Source organism: Esox lucius, chromosome 11 (assembly GCF_011004845.1).
Source record: "Esox lucius isolate fEsoLuc1 chromosome 11, fEsoLuc1.pri, whole genome shotgun sequence".
NCBI lineage: Eukaryota > Metazoa > Chordata > Actinopteri > Esociformes > Esocidae > Esox > Esox lucius.
This window is the reverse complement of record NC_047579.1, coordinates 1,347,209-1,362,505: the sequence shown is the minus strand read 5'-3', so window position 1 is coordinate 1,362,505 and position 15,297 is coordinate 1,347,209. Positions and strand designations below refer to the sequence as shown.

General features: G+C 43.9%; 1 protein-coding gene across 1 annotated transcript; it reads right to left on the bottom strand.

The window, feature by feature from the left end:
- Positions 1-4,368: 4,368 nt before the first annotated feature.
- Positions 4,369-15,078, bottom strand: snrnp70 (small nuclear ribonucleoprotein 70 (U1)). The gene is made up of 10 exons (XM_010902272.3): positions 14,896-15,078; positions 13,953-14,106; positions 13,776-13,838; positions 12,937-12,991; positions 12,793-12,857; positions 11,206-11,268; positions 10,782-10,863; positions 5,809-5,910; positions 5,565-5,667; positions 4,369-5,296 (listed from the first exon to the last, which is right to left on the bottom strand). Exons 2-10 carry the CDS (start codon positions 14,097-14,099, stop codon positions 4,468-4,470), a joined length of 1,509 nt encoding a protein of 502 aa, XP_010900574.1. The 5' UTR covers positions 14,100-14,106; positions 14,896-15,078; the 3' UTR covers positions 4,369-4,467.
- Positions 15,079-15,297: the final 219 nt, after the last annotated feature.

Sequence of the window (15,297 nt, the reverse complement as noted above, 5' to 3'; positions counted from 1 at the left end):
GTGCTTAAATCCAATGGGTTATTTCCTAGTATCGATACAATCGATTGATTACATTTAAAAAAAATGTTAGATCGATATATGTTGTCCGTAAGGCCAACTTGCTGAGCACAGATCGATGTAGTTGGATCATAGGAATATAAATCGATACATCGATGTAGTAGATGGATCGTTACACCCCTAATAAATACATACATTCATACATCTTCTTCCGCTTCATCCGGCCCAGCCAACCTGCGGAGAAAGCTCATTTCGGCCGCCTGTATCCGGGATCTTGTCCTTTCGGTCATGACCCAAAGCTCATGACCATAGGTGAGAGTAGGAACGTAGATTGACCGGTAAATCGTGAGCTTCGCCTTGCGGCTCAGCTCTTTCTTCACCATGACAGACCGATACATCGACCGCATTACTATAGAAGCTGCACCGATCCATCTTGTATAAATAATCAATAAAAAAAGCCTAATACACAGTCCACTCTCCTGCCCTAAAACTGACTTTCTGGGCACTGTCCAGGAAATCAGGGGTCCATAAAATATCCCAGGAGAACCTCACACTTCCTGTTACTGGAGTATCCCACACAGTCTTTAAAAAAAGCACTCTGCAAATGGGACACATTTCTTTCCTTACAACCCAGGGCATCTTGTTGAAGTTCACCACACCTAAATCAAGAACAGAGAATTGGAATGAGCATGCTTATATATACAATACTACCCAACACAGCATAATACACATAAACAGATGAAACGCAGACCGATTACTGTTACATATCAATCAACTGTGATCAAACATATTATAATGCTGTACTTCTGCCGCCCTGAACACAAGTTTGATAAGTGAATACACTTTCTATTCCTAAACTACACTTAAAATGTCAAAAACATTTAATAAGGCTTAACAGTATAACATAAGTGTTGTTAGGTACCTGAAAGTTGAATTACTTTTCTAACTATTTACACTGGGTCTGAGAGGTTGTGTACATTCAACAAGACCATTTTAGATTACTCACAATCTAATCAAAGTATCTGGACAAAAGCTAATGGAATGTTTGGTTGAGCCACTGGGGCCAGAGGGGGGAATTCTACCAGAGGGTTTGTTGGTCTCCCCGTCCCTGGTGATAGCGGAAAGATGGCTTGCATATGTTCTAGTCAGTAATGTTGGCTATTCAGATGTCTGGTTGACCACTCGCAGATTTCTGGCTACGGTACAAGCAATCCAAGTATTAGTTAACAATGACCCTCACATAGATTTCCAGGTAGATGTTAGTGCCCAGGAGTGTACTGCCTTTGTTTCCTCGCAGGCAGCTATTTTCAGGGAAAGATCAGTGATAGACTTCCCTCCTTTGGGAGGGTCTAAATAGTGTAGAGCGAAGGCAAGCAGAAGCCCTGTTCAATAAGAACAGCACTTTGTTTGCTGAAAGTGACATTGACGTTGGGTGCACAAATCTTATAACGCATTAAATCCCATTTCTGGATGATACACCTGTACGACAGCCCTATCGCCGTCTCCACCCGTCCCAATATGAGTTGGTTCAGGCATACATTAAGCAATTATTAGAGGGACAGCTTATTAGGGAAAGTAGTAGCAGTCCCTATTCGTCACCTATTATATTGGTACAAAAAAAAGATGGAAGTCTAAGAATGTGTGTAGATTATCCGCAACTGAACGCAAAAACCAGGAAAGATGCTTTTTCCCTACCAAGGATAGAGGAGTCATTGGATTTTCAACTCTCGATTTGGCAAGTGGGTACAGTCAGGTGGCAGTGGCAGAAAACAATAAGGCCAAGACAGCATTTTATACACCATTTGGGCTTTTTGAGTTTAATCGGATGCCGGATTATGCAATGCTCTGAGTACATTCCAGCGCCTGAGGTTCCTACAAACTTGGCCAATCTTCGCTCATTTCTAGGGTCTCATCTTCATCTCATATTCATCCGCTTATCCGTATTGGGTCGCGGGGGCAGCAGCTCCAGCAGGGGACCCCAAACTTCCCTTTCCCAAGCCACATTTGCCAACTCTGACTGGGGGATCCCGAGGTGTTCCCAGGCCAGTGTCGAAATATAATCTCTCCACCTGGTCCTGGGCCTACCCCGAGGTCTCCTCCCAGCTGGACGTGCCTGGAACACCTCCCTAGGGAGACGTCCTGGGGGCATCCTTACCAGATGCCCGAACCACCTCAACTGGCTCCTTTCGACGCAAAGGAGCAGCGGCTCTACTCCGAGTTCCTCGCGGATGGCTGAGCTTCTCACCATATCCCTAAGGGAGAAGTCAGCCACCCTTCTGAGAAAACCCATTTCAGCCGCTTGTACTCGTGATCTTGTTCTTTCAGTCATGACCATAGGTAAGGGTAGGAAGGAAAATTGACCGGTATATCCAGAGCTTTGCCTTCCGGCTCAGCTCTCTTTTCGTCACAACGGTGCGGTAAAGCGAATGCAATACCGCCCCTGCTGCTCCGATTCTCCGGCTAATCTCCCGCTCCATTGTCCCCTCACTCACGAACAAGAACCTGAGATACATGAACTCCTTTACTTGGGGTAACGCCTCATTCCCTACCCGGAGAAGTACTAGTTTCTAGGGTTTGCTAGTTATTACCAGAGACTTATGGTTTTTCCAACATCGCTCCCCCCCTCCATCGGGTTGTGGCAGTTAGCCCCAAGGAAAAAAGGGAAAGACTGCTAGGAAACCACTTCAAGGGCTGTGGGACAGCAGAATGTGAGGTGTGTATTCATCAACTCAGGCGTGCACTGATGTTCACAAGTGTGTTATATTTTCACCAGTGTGATACAAAGTGTGCTCAGATTGCAGAGGTCACTGTTTATCTTGCCCTGTTACTACTCTGGTGTGTTACTATTAGGGGAAACTTTTGTCAGGCATAACACGAATTGTGGGGGATTGAGTGTGCTTTTATAGTGAATAAACTTTGACACTTTGGAAACCTTGTGTATGTCATTCTTTTCACAGACCGGTTCATAATGTCCTGAGGATCTCTCCTCGTGAGAAGCAAGAGACTTGGGGAAGGTTACATAAATAACATATAGCTACAGTACTATAGGTAGCTATAGTAGCTAGCAGCAGCAAACTTGAAACAACGGCCAGTTTTACAAGTGACCTAATAGAGTACCTTGAAAACAAAGTGCTACTAACTAGCTAGCAATTTCGACAGATAGAAAATGTGTATGTATTCGAATGATGACTATCTAAAGTGCAATCATTTTCTTACTTGTGTCATCCTCGAGGTTTCTGCATAGATGGAAATTAAATGAAGAAACAGAAGTGATGAAACGGAAGTATGCGTTTTAGCCAGCCGAGTACGCGGCGGGCTGTAGCTGGATTCCTCTCAGCGTGGCACCGATTACGCACAGCCTAAAGGACATGTCCTGGTTAGGATGGCCAGTTTCTTTCTCCAATGACGACCAATGGATTTGAAACCAGCTAGGTTGAGAGCACGAGCCACATTTTATGGCCACAGTTGAAAGATCACGGTGGGACGCACACACAGGACACACCAACTAAGCTCCCGCCCCAACCAAATGTGACTATTGCGCAAGACGCATTCAGTCGGTGCTAATGGAACTATACTCAGCATTTAAAGGTCAAATGGCTTCTCCTAAGTGGGAAAAACAACGTAGGAGACCAATTTGGACTAGATTTTTGTGAATCAAGCAACTTGGTTTGAAAATAAGATAGATTACCCAAGATTTACAATATATTAACAGTTGCATATCATACGGTTACTGAGCGTCTTACTGCCTATCGGGTCACGTGTCATAGACTTCAGTTCATTATGTCTTTACATGTAACCAATTGTCTGTGATTTGGCTATGACTTGTTGTGGCTGTTTTTGCCTATTCATTACCATATTTCTCCGCATCCCCAAGTGATTCAGGGGATATCTCTGGCTGTAGACCCCCCCACTCTACTGTGACATCTGGCTGGCCATTTCAGAGCTTTCCCATAATTTGATAAGTCTGCACCTTCTTTCTTGCCAACTGTTTGCTTCCCACTGAGAAAATAGTTAAAAAAGACCCGGCTGTGGGACTTGGAATCATTAGAACAATCTAAATAGCGTGTAAATTGCAGCTTCCACTTGTGTTGACTGTGGTGCTTGCACATGTTAGATCAGTGTTGGCTGCGAACTTCGCCCTTACTGCAAATAGTTTGTGTAAGGAGGCATTGGGCCCACATTCTTGTCACGCCTCCTGTTAGTATGAACCGTAAAATGTATGGGTCTAAAATTATTTTGATGGGTTTTACCAAATCTATTGTGTTATACTTTCCTGCATTCATTTATAATTAAGTTTGTCTCCTTTCAAATGGAACCAAACATGTTTCTACTATATTCAGGTCATAAGCTACAAGCATTTAGATTTGGGTATATAGTTTTGGGCGAAAAATGACATTTTATTGCCTGATTTATGACAGGTTAACAACAACAACAACAAAAAAACAGCATGTCCTTTTAGCAAAGCCACTTTCAGTACTCTTCGGCCTGGGGTTCCATCTTGTAACCATTCTCGTTGGAGACGTAGCCCTCTCCTGACTGCACCGACTCCTGATCCATCATCATCCCATCCTGGCTGTTCTCTTCAGGCTGGGGCTGCGCTTCACCCTCCTCCCCATTCCCTGTGTCATCCTGCTCGGCTGAGGGGGGCAGGAGAGGGCCATGACGGTCCTCCCGACGGTCCCCACCTCCCCGTTCCCTGTCACCACGGTCTCGCTTGTGCTCCCTGTCTTTTTCCCTGTCCCCCCTGCGCCTCTCCCTGTCACGATCCCGGTCCTTGTCCCGGTGGCTGCGTCTGCGGTCGCGATCCCTCTCCCTGTCTCGGTCCCGCTCCCTCCCGCCACGCTCCTCCCCCAGCTCTCCCCCTTCCTCACCGCCACTAGGCTCCTCGGGCATCCGCTCTCCTCCCTCTCCGAGCGTTCCATCGCCTGCGCCCATGCTGTCATCCCCTTCCCCACCTTTGCCCCTCTCGCGGTCTCTCTTACGCTCACGGCTGCGGCTCCTCCTCTTCCGTTCACCCCGGTCTCGGCTCCGCTCCCTGCTGCGACTGTCTGGCCCTCCTCCCCCCCGTTCCCTCTCTCTGTCACGCCGCCTCCCACCCCCTATGGCCTCCTCCCCAGGGGCCGCTGCTCCCAAGCTCCTGTCGCCCCTTTCCCTGTCCCTGGAACGGGAACCGCGCCTGCGTCGTTCTCGGGAGCGCGACCTACGCCTTTCGCCACCTCGTTCTTTCTCCCCGCCACGCTCACGGCTGCGCTCTCTGCGCTCCCCTCGAGGCTCTGGTCCACGGTCACGCTCTCGATCCCTGAAGAAAAGGATAAAAAAAAAGATTAAACTTTGTTTTCAATTCTTGTACCGTTTGTGTTAAAGAAAAAATGTAAGAGGCAAATGATAGACCCCTACCAAAAACATTATCAGTAAAACCACAAAGAATCTGATCCCAAATTCCAAACTACCAGCCAATAGTCATTGAACTCCATTACAACTTAAATATTTGGTAACAAAAACAGTTTATTATCGTTTTGGCCCAGTGTGTGAAACCAGTGTGTGAAACCAGTGTGATTGTTACTCACCCTCCAATTGGGGCATGGTCGTCATAACGTGAGGCGTCATCTCTCCCGGAGTGTTTGATGTTGACATCAGCCCCGCCTCTCCGCGTCCCACCAAGACCACCGCCTGGTTAGGGACAGAAAACAGGCTAATTATAATGCATTCATTTCCCGTCTAATGATTGTGTGATAAAAAAAAAATAATGTTTTTTTTTTATTTGAAAGATCTCCGGCATGGTGGGTCAGACAGCAAACCGCGACATCTCACCTAGCCTCCGGGGGTGCCATCCCTTCACAGTGCGGCCTCGCTCCACGTCAACCAGCACTCTCCTCCCATCAATCTTCTTCCCATCTGCATGCTTGTAGGCGGCTAAAGGGGATCGATGTAGAAGAAAAATGGAGACGTGTTACACTGGGAGCTCTGGTTTAAAGGCATAAGGATAACAGAGTTCAGGAAGATACTGACCAGGAGCAGGTGAGGTAGTGTGGAGCTGCTCTGGGCAGAAAGACACTGTAGTAGCAGACCTCCACCCCAGGCCCAGGGTCACTAGCGCATTACTAGCAGCATTTACCTGACCACTGTATAATTTCACATATGAATGTTGTGCAAGCACTTAAATTGTTGAGACTCTCTGCCATGGGATTTCCCCAGGCTGCAGTAACGCAATTGCACTGTAATGCAGTGCTTTAAGACTACTTGCACCATTCAGTGGGCACACTCAAATGCAAAGGTGCATTCCAGTCACATGGCCATCCCATCGAAATTGCCAAGCTGCACCAAAAACACTCAGTTGATCTCACCTTGTTTAAGAGAACCAGTCAGACTTAGTCATCAGAAGTGAAATGAGATTCAGGTGCTGAGCAGAGGGGGATTCACCGCAGTGTTAATACTCTACAAATTAAATGTCACCTTGTATGTCAGTTTAATGACTGGTGGGCCTTTCCAAGTGAAATAATTCAGATGTGACCAGACTGTGCCTTTAAATAAAACACCAAATTACTTTATATTTCTTAAAACTGCAATAGAAACAATGAACGAGGCTCTCAACTTGGTATTGAGCATATTGTATATTAAAACAGCTGAGATAAAGTATAAGCAAACACTGAACGCAATTACTGAGTGTCTGGTTTCTCATGGACAAGCAGAAATGCTCGGACAAATTCCAGTTGAACGCAGAGCTTGAAAAACATTTGAAAGAATTAATGCAAAAATCTTAGTCCAAACAGTAGAAATACCACAGTACTGTCAACCTCCTGGTTCAGTGTTACTTTTACCTAGAAGCATTTAAGTTATTTGTGACCTATTATGGGCTTAGTCATGACCTGTTAATGTCATAAGGACCAACATTTTAGAAAATACACTAACACAATGTCATACCAAAATAATTTGTCAAAACATTAAGGTAGTAGCAAAAAAAATGTTCTCCCTAAACTATTATTCTAACCAGCTCATGATCTTAAAAATTATGGATTCTGAATAATACTTTAAAGCAAATAGACCTATACAGCACCCTTAGTGGATATCGGTATGAATAGGAATGGTCAAAGCGGTCAACAGCATGTTGATTGGAAGTACATTAGCCCGTTCACAGGAAAATGCATGAGCACTTAAATTCTGATGACAATTAATACTATGGTAAAATGCACATTTCTCATCCATTTGGGAAATTTGTTTTACATGTTCAAACAGTTCAATTGCAAATCTACAAACCTCTTACCCAAAAGTACAGTGAATAGGAGTCACCCTCATGGGTCACACACCCACCTCACTTACCACAGCACACATCAAAACACTTCAATTCTGCTCGTCGGATTTCTACCAGTGACACAAACCACTGCCGGATACTGCACTGCATAGTCGATGCCTTAGGCACCTCCTGTGACACCAGTCGTCGTCAGCGCTAACAGACCCCCTCCCCCGATCCAAAAATGAAATAACACCAGTGACACGTGGGTTTCAGAGTTTCTATGCATTTACTGTTATTTCCTGAAAACACAGCCTTGTATATCAACGCTGCCATTTCACATGAGCATATCTTACTCAATATTGAGGCTATGGTGAAAATTAGGTTGACTTACATACAACCTCTAACCATGTAATACTGGGGGAGATGTAAGCAAGGGGCGGGAGGTCATGAGAAAAATGTGTCATGCATAAATTGTGACCATGCTGACATTAGTTGGGGCTTTGTGGGGCTGCTGTGCTTGCTTCAACTATCTTACCACCGAATGGACACAAGCGAACTGTTGAGACTCAGAACCTTCCGGAGCATAGGGCTTCCAGTAGCCAGTCAACACGGTAGTCTCTTGCTTCTGCCCGATTTAACACCACGCGCTCTGCTGCTTCCGAGTCAAACTCTGAACACACAAATACTCCCTTGGCCCAGTCAGTCTTGGGATCAGTCCCTTATGACCGAAGAATTCGGCGTGATCCATGATGACCCATCCTGGCCGCTACACTGGTTCTGCTGTGGTTGACGATCCAATAGGAAACAGCGCAGAAGACCCTTTCGATATTTACATCCAAATCATAGGGCCTTACCAGAACCCCTTTCTTTCAGAGCCAATCAGAGGGCCTTACCAGAACCCCCTGCTACTTGATTACAGGAAATTCACTTTACCTTCACAAGAACCTATACTACCAGGGGGCCTTACCACAACCCCATCCACTCTGGATTTACAGACAGACTGCACTATCCATTAACAGAATGAGGGCCTTACCCAAACCGCTCACAAACCTAACAAATGCAGGTTTGTCTTACCACAAACCATAACCAATCAGAGATAAGTCCTCAAGGGAAGGGTGGGGGGGTTGCCTTACCTCAACCCCAAAAACAGATCCAACACAAGACCTATATACACAATCTTACTATAAAACCACACGCTGCATAAAAGATGCAAGAAAAAAAAAGTTCGGAAAAATTGTGTGGACTAGAATAATTGTAGGCAAGTTCTGGTGGTGACATGTTTCCTGGATCTTTCAGCATTATACACCTGATGGTTGCCATCGGCTGTGGTATGTGGGTGAGATGACTTCCATGTCAAAGCGCCTACGCTCCTCGTAATTCTACAGTTGGGGCAAGGCTAAGTATGTGCAGAAGTATGTGCATCGCTGTATATAAGTGTTTTGAGTCCCCTCATAAGCCTATTCCATTAAAGCCAGCTCGACACACACGGAAGGCCCTTCATTCGTTTGTCTTAGGCATGTGGGCTTTGACGCAATATTACGTAAGTCCTTTTCCCAATTCCTATGAATTATTCTACTACATCAAATGCTATCCACAGTCGCACAAAAAAAAAATGAATAGTAAACGATAAGGCCTTTGTATGTAAGTGCTTGTGCTAAAAATGTGAAACATCAGAAGTGGCTTTAAGACAACAGGCAAACTCATCGGGCACCCGTTACCTAACCCAATGCCTGGGGTCCGTTCAATGGTCAAAGCACCAGCACTGACTTACCAAGGGCAACATCGTTCAGGCAAGCTGATAAAGTGCTTTGCCCACTGAACGTAGCTCCTCGTCCCTAATATAAGGATGGAGGGTGAAAAGAAATCTTACCCATCATACAAACCCATTATACCAACCATACACTGAGCTGTGGTAGTAGGGTGTAGATGTATCAAAACCCATCATCATCATCTGCAAGCCAGCTCTGGCCAATAGCCATCACAGATAGGCGGCTGCAGTGGCAACGAGAACAACAGACAGTTAATACACTGTATGGCCGGCATGAGACATCCCCCTGAACAAGTCAAACCTCACCTGAGTCGCGTCATACCAGGCGGGTGGGCAGCCCTGGTCCCGGGGGACCTCCGCTCCCTTGCCTGTTCTTTGTGCACAACGGAGTGTTCTGGCGATGAATCAGCGGCCGTGTTCCAGGACCGCCACGTCACTGTACCACTGCGGAACTGCTCCCCTCATTATGGCTCTCAATTTTATTGTTTATGTTTGAACAAGTCATATCTTTAGTACACGGACTGATGAGTCACCTCTTTACGCCAATCAGCATGTAGGGCTCCAACAGTTTCAAATGTGGCTGGCTAATATGTAAAACCCTTATTTAGGCAGCGATTTGGCAGATCACCTTAAAGTATTTTCTGGAGACACAGCCAGTATAACATGAGCAATCTCAGCAATCAACTGATTCACAACTAGAACACCCCGAGTTCACCAAATCATTTATTTGAATGAAATTGATGGGAAAATAAGTGGAGACAGTAGCTCCCCAAGACCAGGGCTATCCTAGGGTCACAGATTTTGGATATACAAGGTTAGGATGTACTAGCCTTTAAATGACCAGTACCTTACCATCGGCGCTCCAACCAGGAAACCCACCTGTTCCACAGAGGACTTTAAACTTCTAACAATTAGAAGGGCTAACCTACAGCAGGCATAGGCACTCAAGGTGACCCAAAGAACAAGGGTGTCCAATTTACCCTCCCCCATCCCTTTGAATGGCACTTCCAAGTTGAAGTTACACAGCTCAACTACCTACCCTCACTCAGAAAAGTACCAAAACCCTTCCACAATCTTTAGCTGATCATGCGCCACAAACAAGACATCGCACAGACCTCACCGATTTTAGCTTCACTAAGACTTCCCTGACGACATTCTAGATGCACAGGTTATGAAGATAAAAAGGATGGATGGATTGGTGACCCTTCAGACTTGTGGCTGTTTGAGAACCACTTGTTCGCTGGTTCTTTGACACTTGTCATACCATTGGGTCAATCCGAAACATACGGCGCTGGCTTGGACACTTCCCTGTGGCAACATCCACTCCGGGGGGATTTGGAGAAAATGTTGTGGCTGTATAATCAGACCAGCGCAGTACAGTTCGGTGTGGCTCAGCAGTGAGAACATTTGTTTTAGGCAGATATTAATAGTGGGCATAACAAAAATCGCTAAAAGTTCAACTATTTATAATCAGGCCCAAACATAGGCCAAGAACAGCATAAGCTGCTAATGTAGTAAACAAAAAAAGTCATAAGAGCCCTATCAGTTTGAGTATTTGGTGGTGTTAATTAAGTCAGCACCAGAGAGCTTACAGTAAGACTTGTAACTACAACGTTAGTGAAAAGAAAAGCATTTGCTAATTCACAAAATGTGTTTCTGCTGCTTTCTTACTTGAGTGGACATTATACCAGTCCATTAAATTAACATGTTCACCTAAGTAACCTCCCAGCATTCAGACTCCCATTCGACGAGGATTGGAGAAAAAGGGGGACTCGTGGTACTTACAGTGCATGTCCCTCTCGTGTTCGTACTCGATGAAGGCGTAGCCTCTAGGTTTCCCCGATCGCTTATTGTAGACAATGTAGATCTGTGACAGGAGACGAGTGAGCAGTGATAAGACTTCACTTGACATTAGCCGACAAAACTTAACTGCTGAAATACGGGGTAGAGGTAATAAGGCAGCAATAGAAATGTTTGGCTTTAATTGAGTTGGAAGAATAATTAAGGCAACTGAACAAATCAACTGGCTCAGTCGGTTAAGCTCTGTGGTACATTTAATGGTAATAGTGGTAAGTGGTATTAAGACAGATGAGTTCAATTAACTACTGGGTAAAAGGAAATCCCTCTAGGAACAGCTGAATAGCCCTGCCCTACAGAATACACAAAAATTAAATGTTTGTGACAGAATTTGGTTGAGACAAAAACCTACCCGTTTGATGGGTCCATACACCTCAAACTCACGGCGAAGCTTGGATTCCGTCGTGTCGTAGTTCTGTGGCAAAGAAAAAACATTAAGTTAGCAGGTAACCTTTTATTTAGATTTAATGACAGCTTAGTCTTAGAATGGTCTTTGTAAATATGGTTTATTGGTTACCATCAGAAAACAGGTTTATTAGTGGGGCCCATGGGAGACCAAGTTGCAAAGTTCACAGAAGGATTCAGACAAACATTTAATAACTTTGTTGTATTATGTCATGCATGACTTATTTTTCACAGAAATATAATCCTAATAAAAACCATTGCATTTCACCTACTCTAAAAATTAGCAAATCTGGAAGAACGTCGGCCTCGCAGTGTGTGCTGTTCCCTATAGCTCAGTGGTTGTGTAGCAGTGTGTCACATGGATCTATGTGGAACTTGTCAGTCACTGCGCATAATGTTGTGAAAAGTTTCGAGACGTCCACACAAAAAAAAGCCAATAGAGCAGAAGCAGAGCGATATTTCTAGATAAACGTTCTGTGGTAAAAACAAACCGCTGTAGTGACCACCGCACATCAAAACCCGGAAAAAAACAAGGAAATGAAAGTATCTGCATTTTCAAACAATGCCAAGGAATAGAACACTTGCGGCGATACTTGCTTCAATATAACAGCAAGGCAAAACAGGAAGTCAGATTTTGTTGCGGTGTGCGCAGGTGCTGAAACAGCCTAACAAAAAACATGTTTTTCAAGAGTTCATTCTAAAAGGTCTACAGGCCTAGTAGGGATGTGATGTTTGTCCCATAACCCACAGCTCTTGGGGTCCCATAACCCACAGTTCAGACAAGTATAGGGCCAGAAAAATTTTGGTAAGGGGCAGGTTGAGTGGTGAATTACATTCCTATGCCTAACCATTTTTTGTAATGATCGGTCACAAGAATTAGTGGCTAAGAAGTAGACTACATTTAACTGCCTGCACATACCTCTATCATTCAGTGTGAAGCACTTATCGCCACCAGTGGTTATCAATCGGGGGACTAGGATCACTTCTACCTACAGAAGACTCAAGACCTGCCGCTCACTAACAAAAGGGGTACTTTGGGAGTTCTCCAGACAGTCAATTTCAATTGGTGGTAGAACTGAAAAAGGTTAGGAAACACATTAAAACACAGCTCCTTCTTCCATTCTAACACTTGGTTCTCCGTCGTCTCGCAGCATAGGACCATTTCTCCCTATCCCAAAATAATGTGCTATTCTACTAGACTAGGTAGGCTTTTTCAGAGAATATAAATGTATAAATCTACATTTATTTTGCCAGAGAATATACTATTGTTAAAATTTTACACAGTGAGCTAAGCCAGTACTTTAAATAATAACACTATATTGAAGCGCATTTCATGACAAACGTTTAGTCTACATGTTAGGAGAAAATTGTTTTGCTCATCTCCAAGGAGAGAATGTAGTGTACGGGGCAATGATTTGTATACGGCATGTTTGAGTAGAACTTCTACATCTGGACGTTCACAGGGTCAGGGGTTTTATAGAGCCCTGTATCAGCAGCCCAGTGGGAATACAAGAAGCCAGTATAAAACACTTACCACACGGGCTACAAAGAGGGTCTTAAAGGCATCCCCTTGAGCATTAGGATCATTGTGCGGATCCCCTGTAGAAAAATAGAATATGTCAAAGATACATCTTCTTCTACAAAATGCAATGAATTTCGCTCTTTCCAGTCAACTTACAGAGCTTCAGTTCTGTCTCCACTACAGTTTGCCTCCTCTCGATCTTCTCTCTCCTCTGTAAAACACAAAACAGGTTTAGCTATGCCCCTCCGGACTCAAACCCAAAATAACAGCGATACCATGTTTAAAAATGTAATCTTAAATTGCCTCAATACCCATGACTAACAAAATAATCCAGCTGAGCTATATACATTTAAGTTGTCCCATGGCAGCATCAACCTGGCAAAACCATGCCCTAGGACATATGGAAACACCAGAATAGCTATGCCTAGTATTGTAAAGGGTTTACCAAACCCACTTAGATAGCATTGCATTTTGGGGACTGTTCCATTTTTCCAACACAGAACAAATGACCAGATTTTGTGAAAGTGAATTTACTTGAATGAAAATATAATTGGAAAGTTTTTACAAGTAATTGTGTCTTCATGTTTGCGTCAACTTTATTACTAGCTGAAACACCACAAAGGAAGCCTACTCAGTATGTACACCACAGGGTTCACAGTACAGTTGCCTATATGTAATCAGCAAAGCAAACTGGGGAGGAAATGAATTTTTCCACAAAAATAAATTATAATTTGAATCAGATATTTGTACTGGGATTACAACCCTAACAGTTTCGGTAAAAATGAATGTACTGCTTACATCCTAAGCTCCACCTAGTTACCCAAAGTTGTGGCTAAGCATTACAATAACTATACAGCACAAAAAGGCATAACAACAAACTGGTGCTTACACAGCCAAATAGTCTTTAGAGCCAAGTCTACAGCAAATCCCAACAGGCGGTGTTCCATAGATATTAAAAACACTAAAAACAAGTGCCTTCCACTACAAATTCTTACCTTTCTCTCCAACCTTTCATCACGCGTCTCTGCCCTAGTAGGTGGAGGGGCATCTCTGGGGTCCTATAGGAACATTAAAGTTAGACTATTAAAGTCCTAAGGGATTGAGGTTATAAAAACAGATCCATGAAATAGCCACTATTAATTTCAGTAATTTGCAAGCCATGGTTGTCTTGCCTCAAAGTGCCTGATGAATGGAGCAATGCCACAGTATGGCTGGTTGTGATGTTTCTCATGGGGCAGCTTTTCCAACTGTGGCAGAAATGGTATGGGGTCCCTTGGCGCAAACAAGGCCAGGAGATTGGGTGGTAAAAACTGGGTCATCTTTCACCTGGAAATGGAAAATTATGTTTTTAATTTAAACAATGGCGTATTTATTCCTGTATTTCCTGGCGTATCAGGAAATACAAGGATAAAACTTAATAAACACAGTTCTGCTTTAGTGTTGCCATTAACCATTGTCTTCAAAGCCACAAGGCTTGGAAGATCATCGTGAGATAAACATGTGAAACCGTAATATAATTATGCCTTATGACAACTAAATTACTTCCATTAAGCCTTGGTTAGTTAGAAAGGGGCATACACTTACTGTTAGAGACAGAAAAGAACGGACAGTGAATGTTGACAAACAATGCGCATCGAGCTATCGACGAAGGCGTCAAGGAAAATAAAGCAAGGCCCGAAAAGGAATGTCTTACTAAAGGAGTCCAAATGGGATCCCATGCGTTATGCGCTTTAAATGCTAAACATTTAAAAGTGAATGCGTGAAATAGTGGAAAGCGCCTATGCACATTTCTGGTTATGCTTCATGGGTATTTCCAGTGGATCTAGCAGCAGTTCCGTGGGCTAGTTTAGAGGAGCTACGGCATAACGCGTTTCTTAACAGTAAACGCAGTCCAGAAAGAAACAATACAGTCCATAAACCAACCTGGCTAGTTAGATAATAATATAAAACGAATGTTACAGCAAGGAGAGACAAAAAGTCAAATAAGTTGCAAATATGGTATCTATATTGTAACTCTCCAGTTTAGCTAGTTAACAACCATCCAGAGTAGGCCTCGTGCCTAAACACACCCAGTCACACTAAGCGATAACGTTAGTTAATTTCTAGAACACTCACCTCAATTCATTCAATTATTTTTCAACTCCGTGAGCCCGAAGCAGGCAACGTAGAATTTGAATGTGCCCTCGTTTATTTAAAAAGTTCTCCTTCAGATTAGCACACTTGCAGCGATACTCGCTCCGGCGTGGTTGGGTAACAAGCTAGCTTCTTGTCTGAAAGAAAAAAATAATCGTCCTGAAAACTTAAAATGGCGGGACGCCGTAAAGTGAAGAAATTGTCGCGAAGTTTGAGCTGATATTTCACGACACTTCGACCACATCCACGGCATTACTCGAGTATCAAATCGCGTACTTCGGGTAGAGGTACGTACTTCGCGATGATGTTGAAGTATGTATTGTGTAGATTATAGAAAACCAGACTGCCAGTGTTGGGACAGATTAGATATGCTACCTCGTCTTA

What these genes read in the sequence shown, in the direction of transcription:
- snrnp70 (XM_010902272.3), bottom strand. Translation starts at nt 14,099, where the DNA reads ATGACCCAGTTTTTACCACCCAATCTCCTGGCCTTGTTTGCGCCAAGG. An exon ending in GGAGACAGAACTGAAGCTCT is followed by an intron (nt 12,858 to 12,936) that starts GTAAGTTGACTG and finishes ATTTTTCTACAG; the next exon opens with GGGATCCGCACAATGATCCT. An exon ending in GACCATGCCCCAATTGGAGG is followed by an intron (nt 5,297 to 5,564) that starts GTGAGTAACAAT and finishes CCTTTTCTTCAG; the next exon opens with GGATCGAGAGCGTGACCGTG.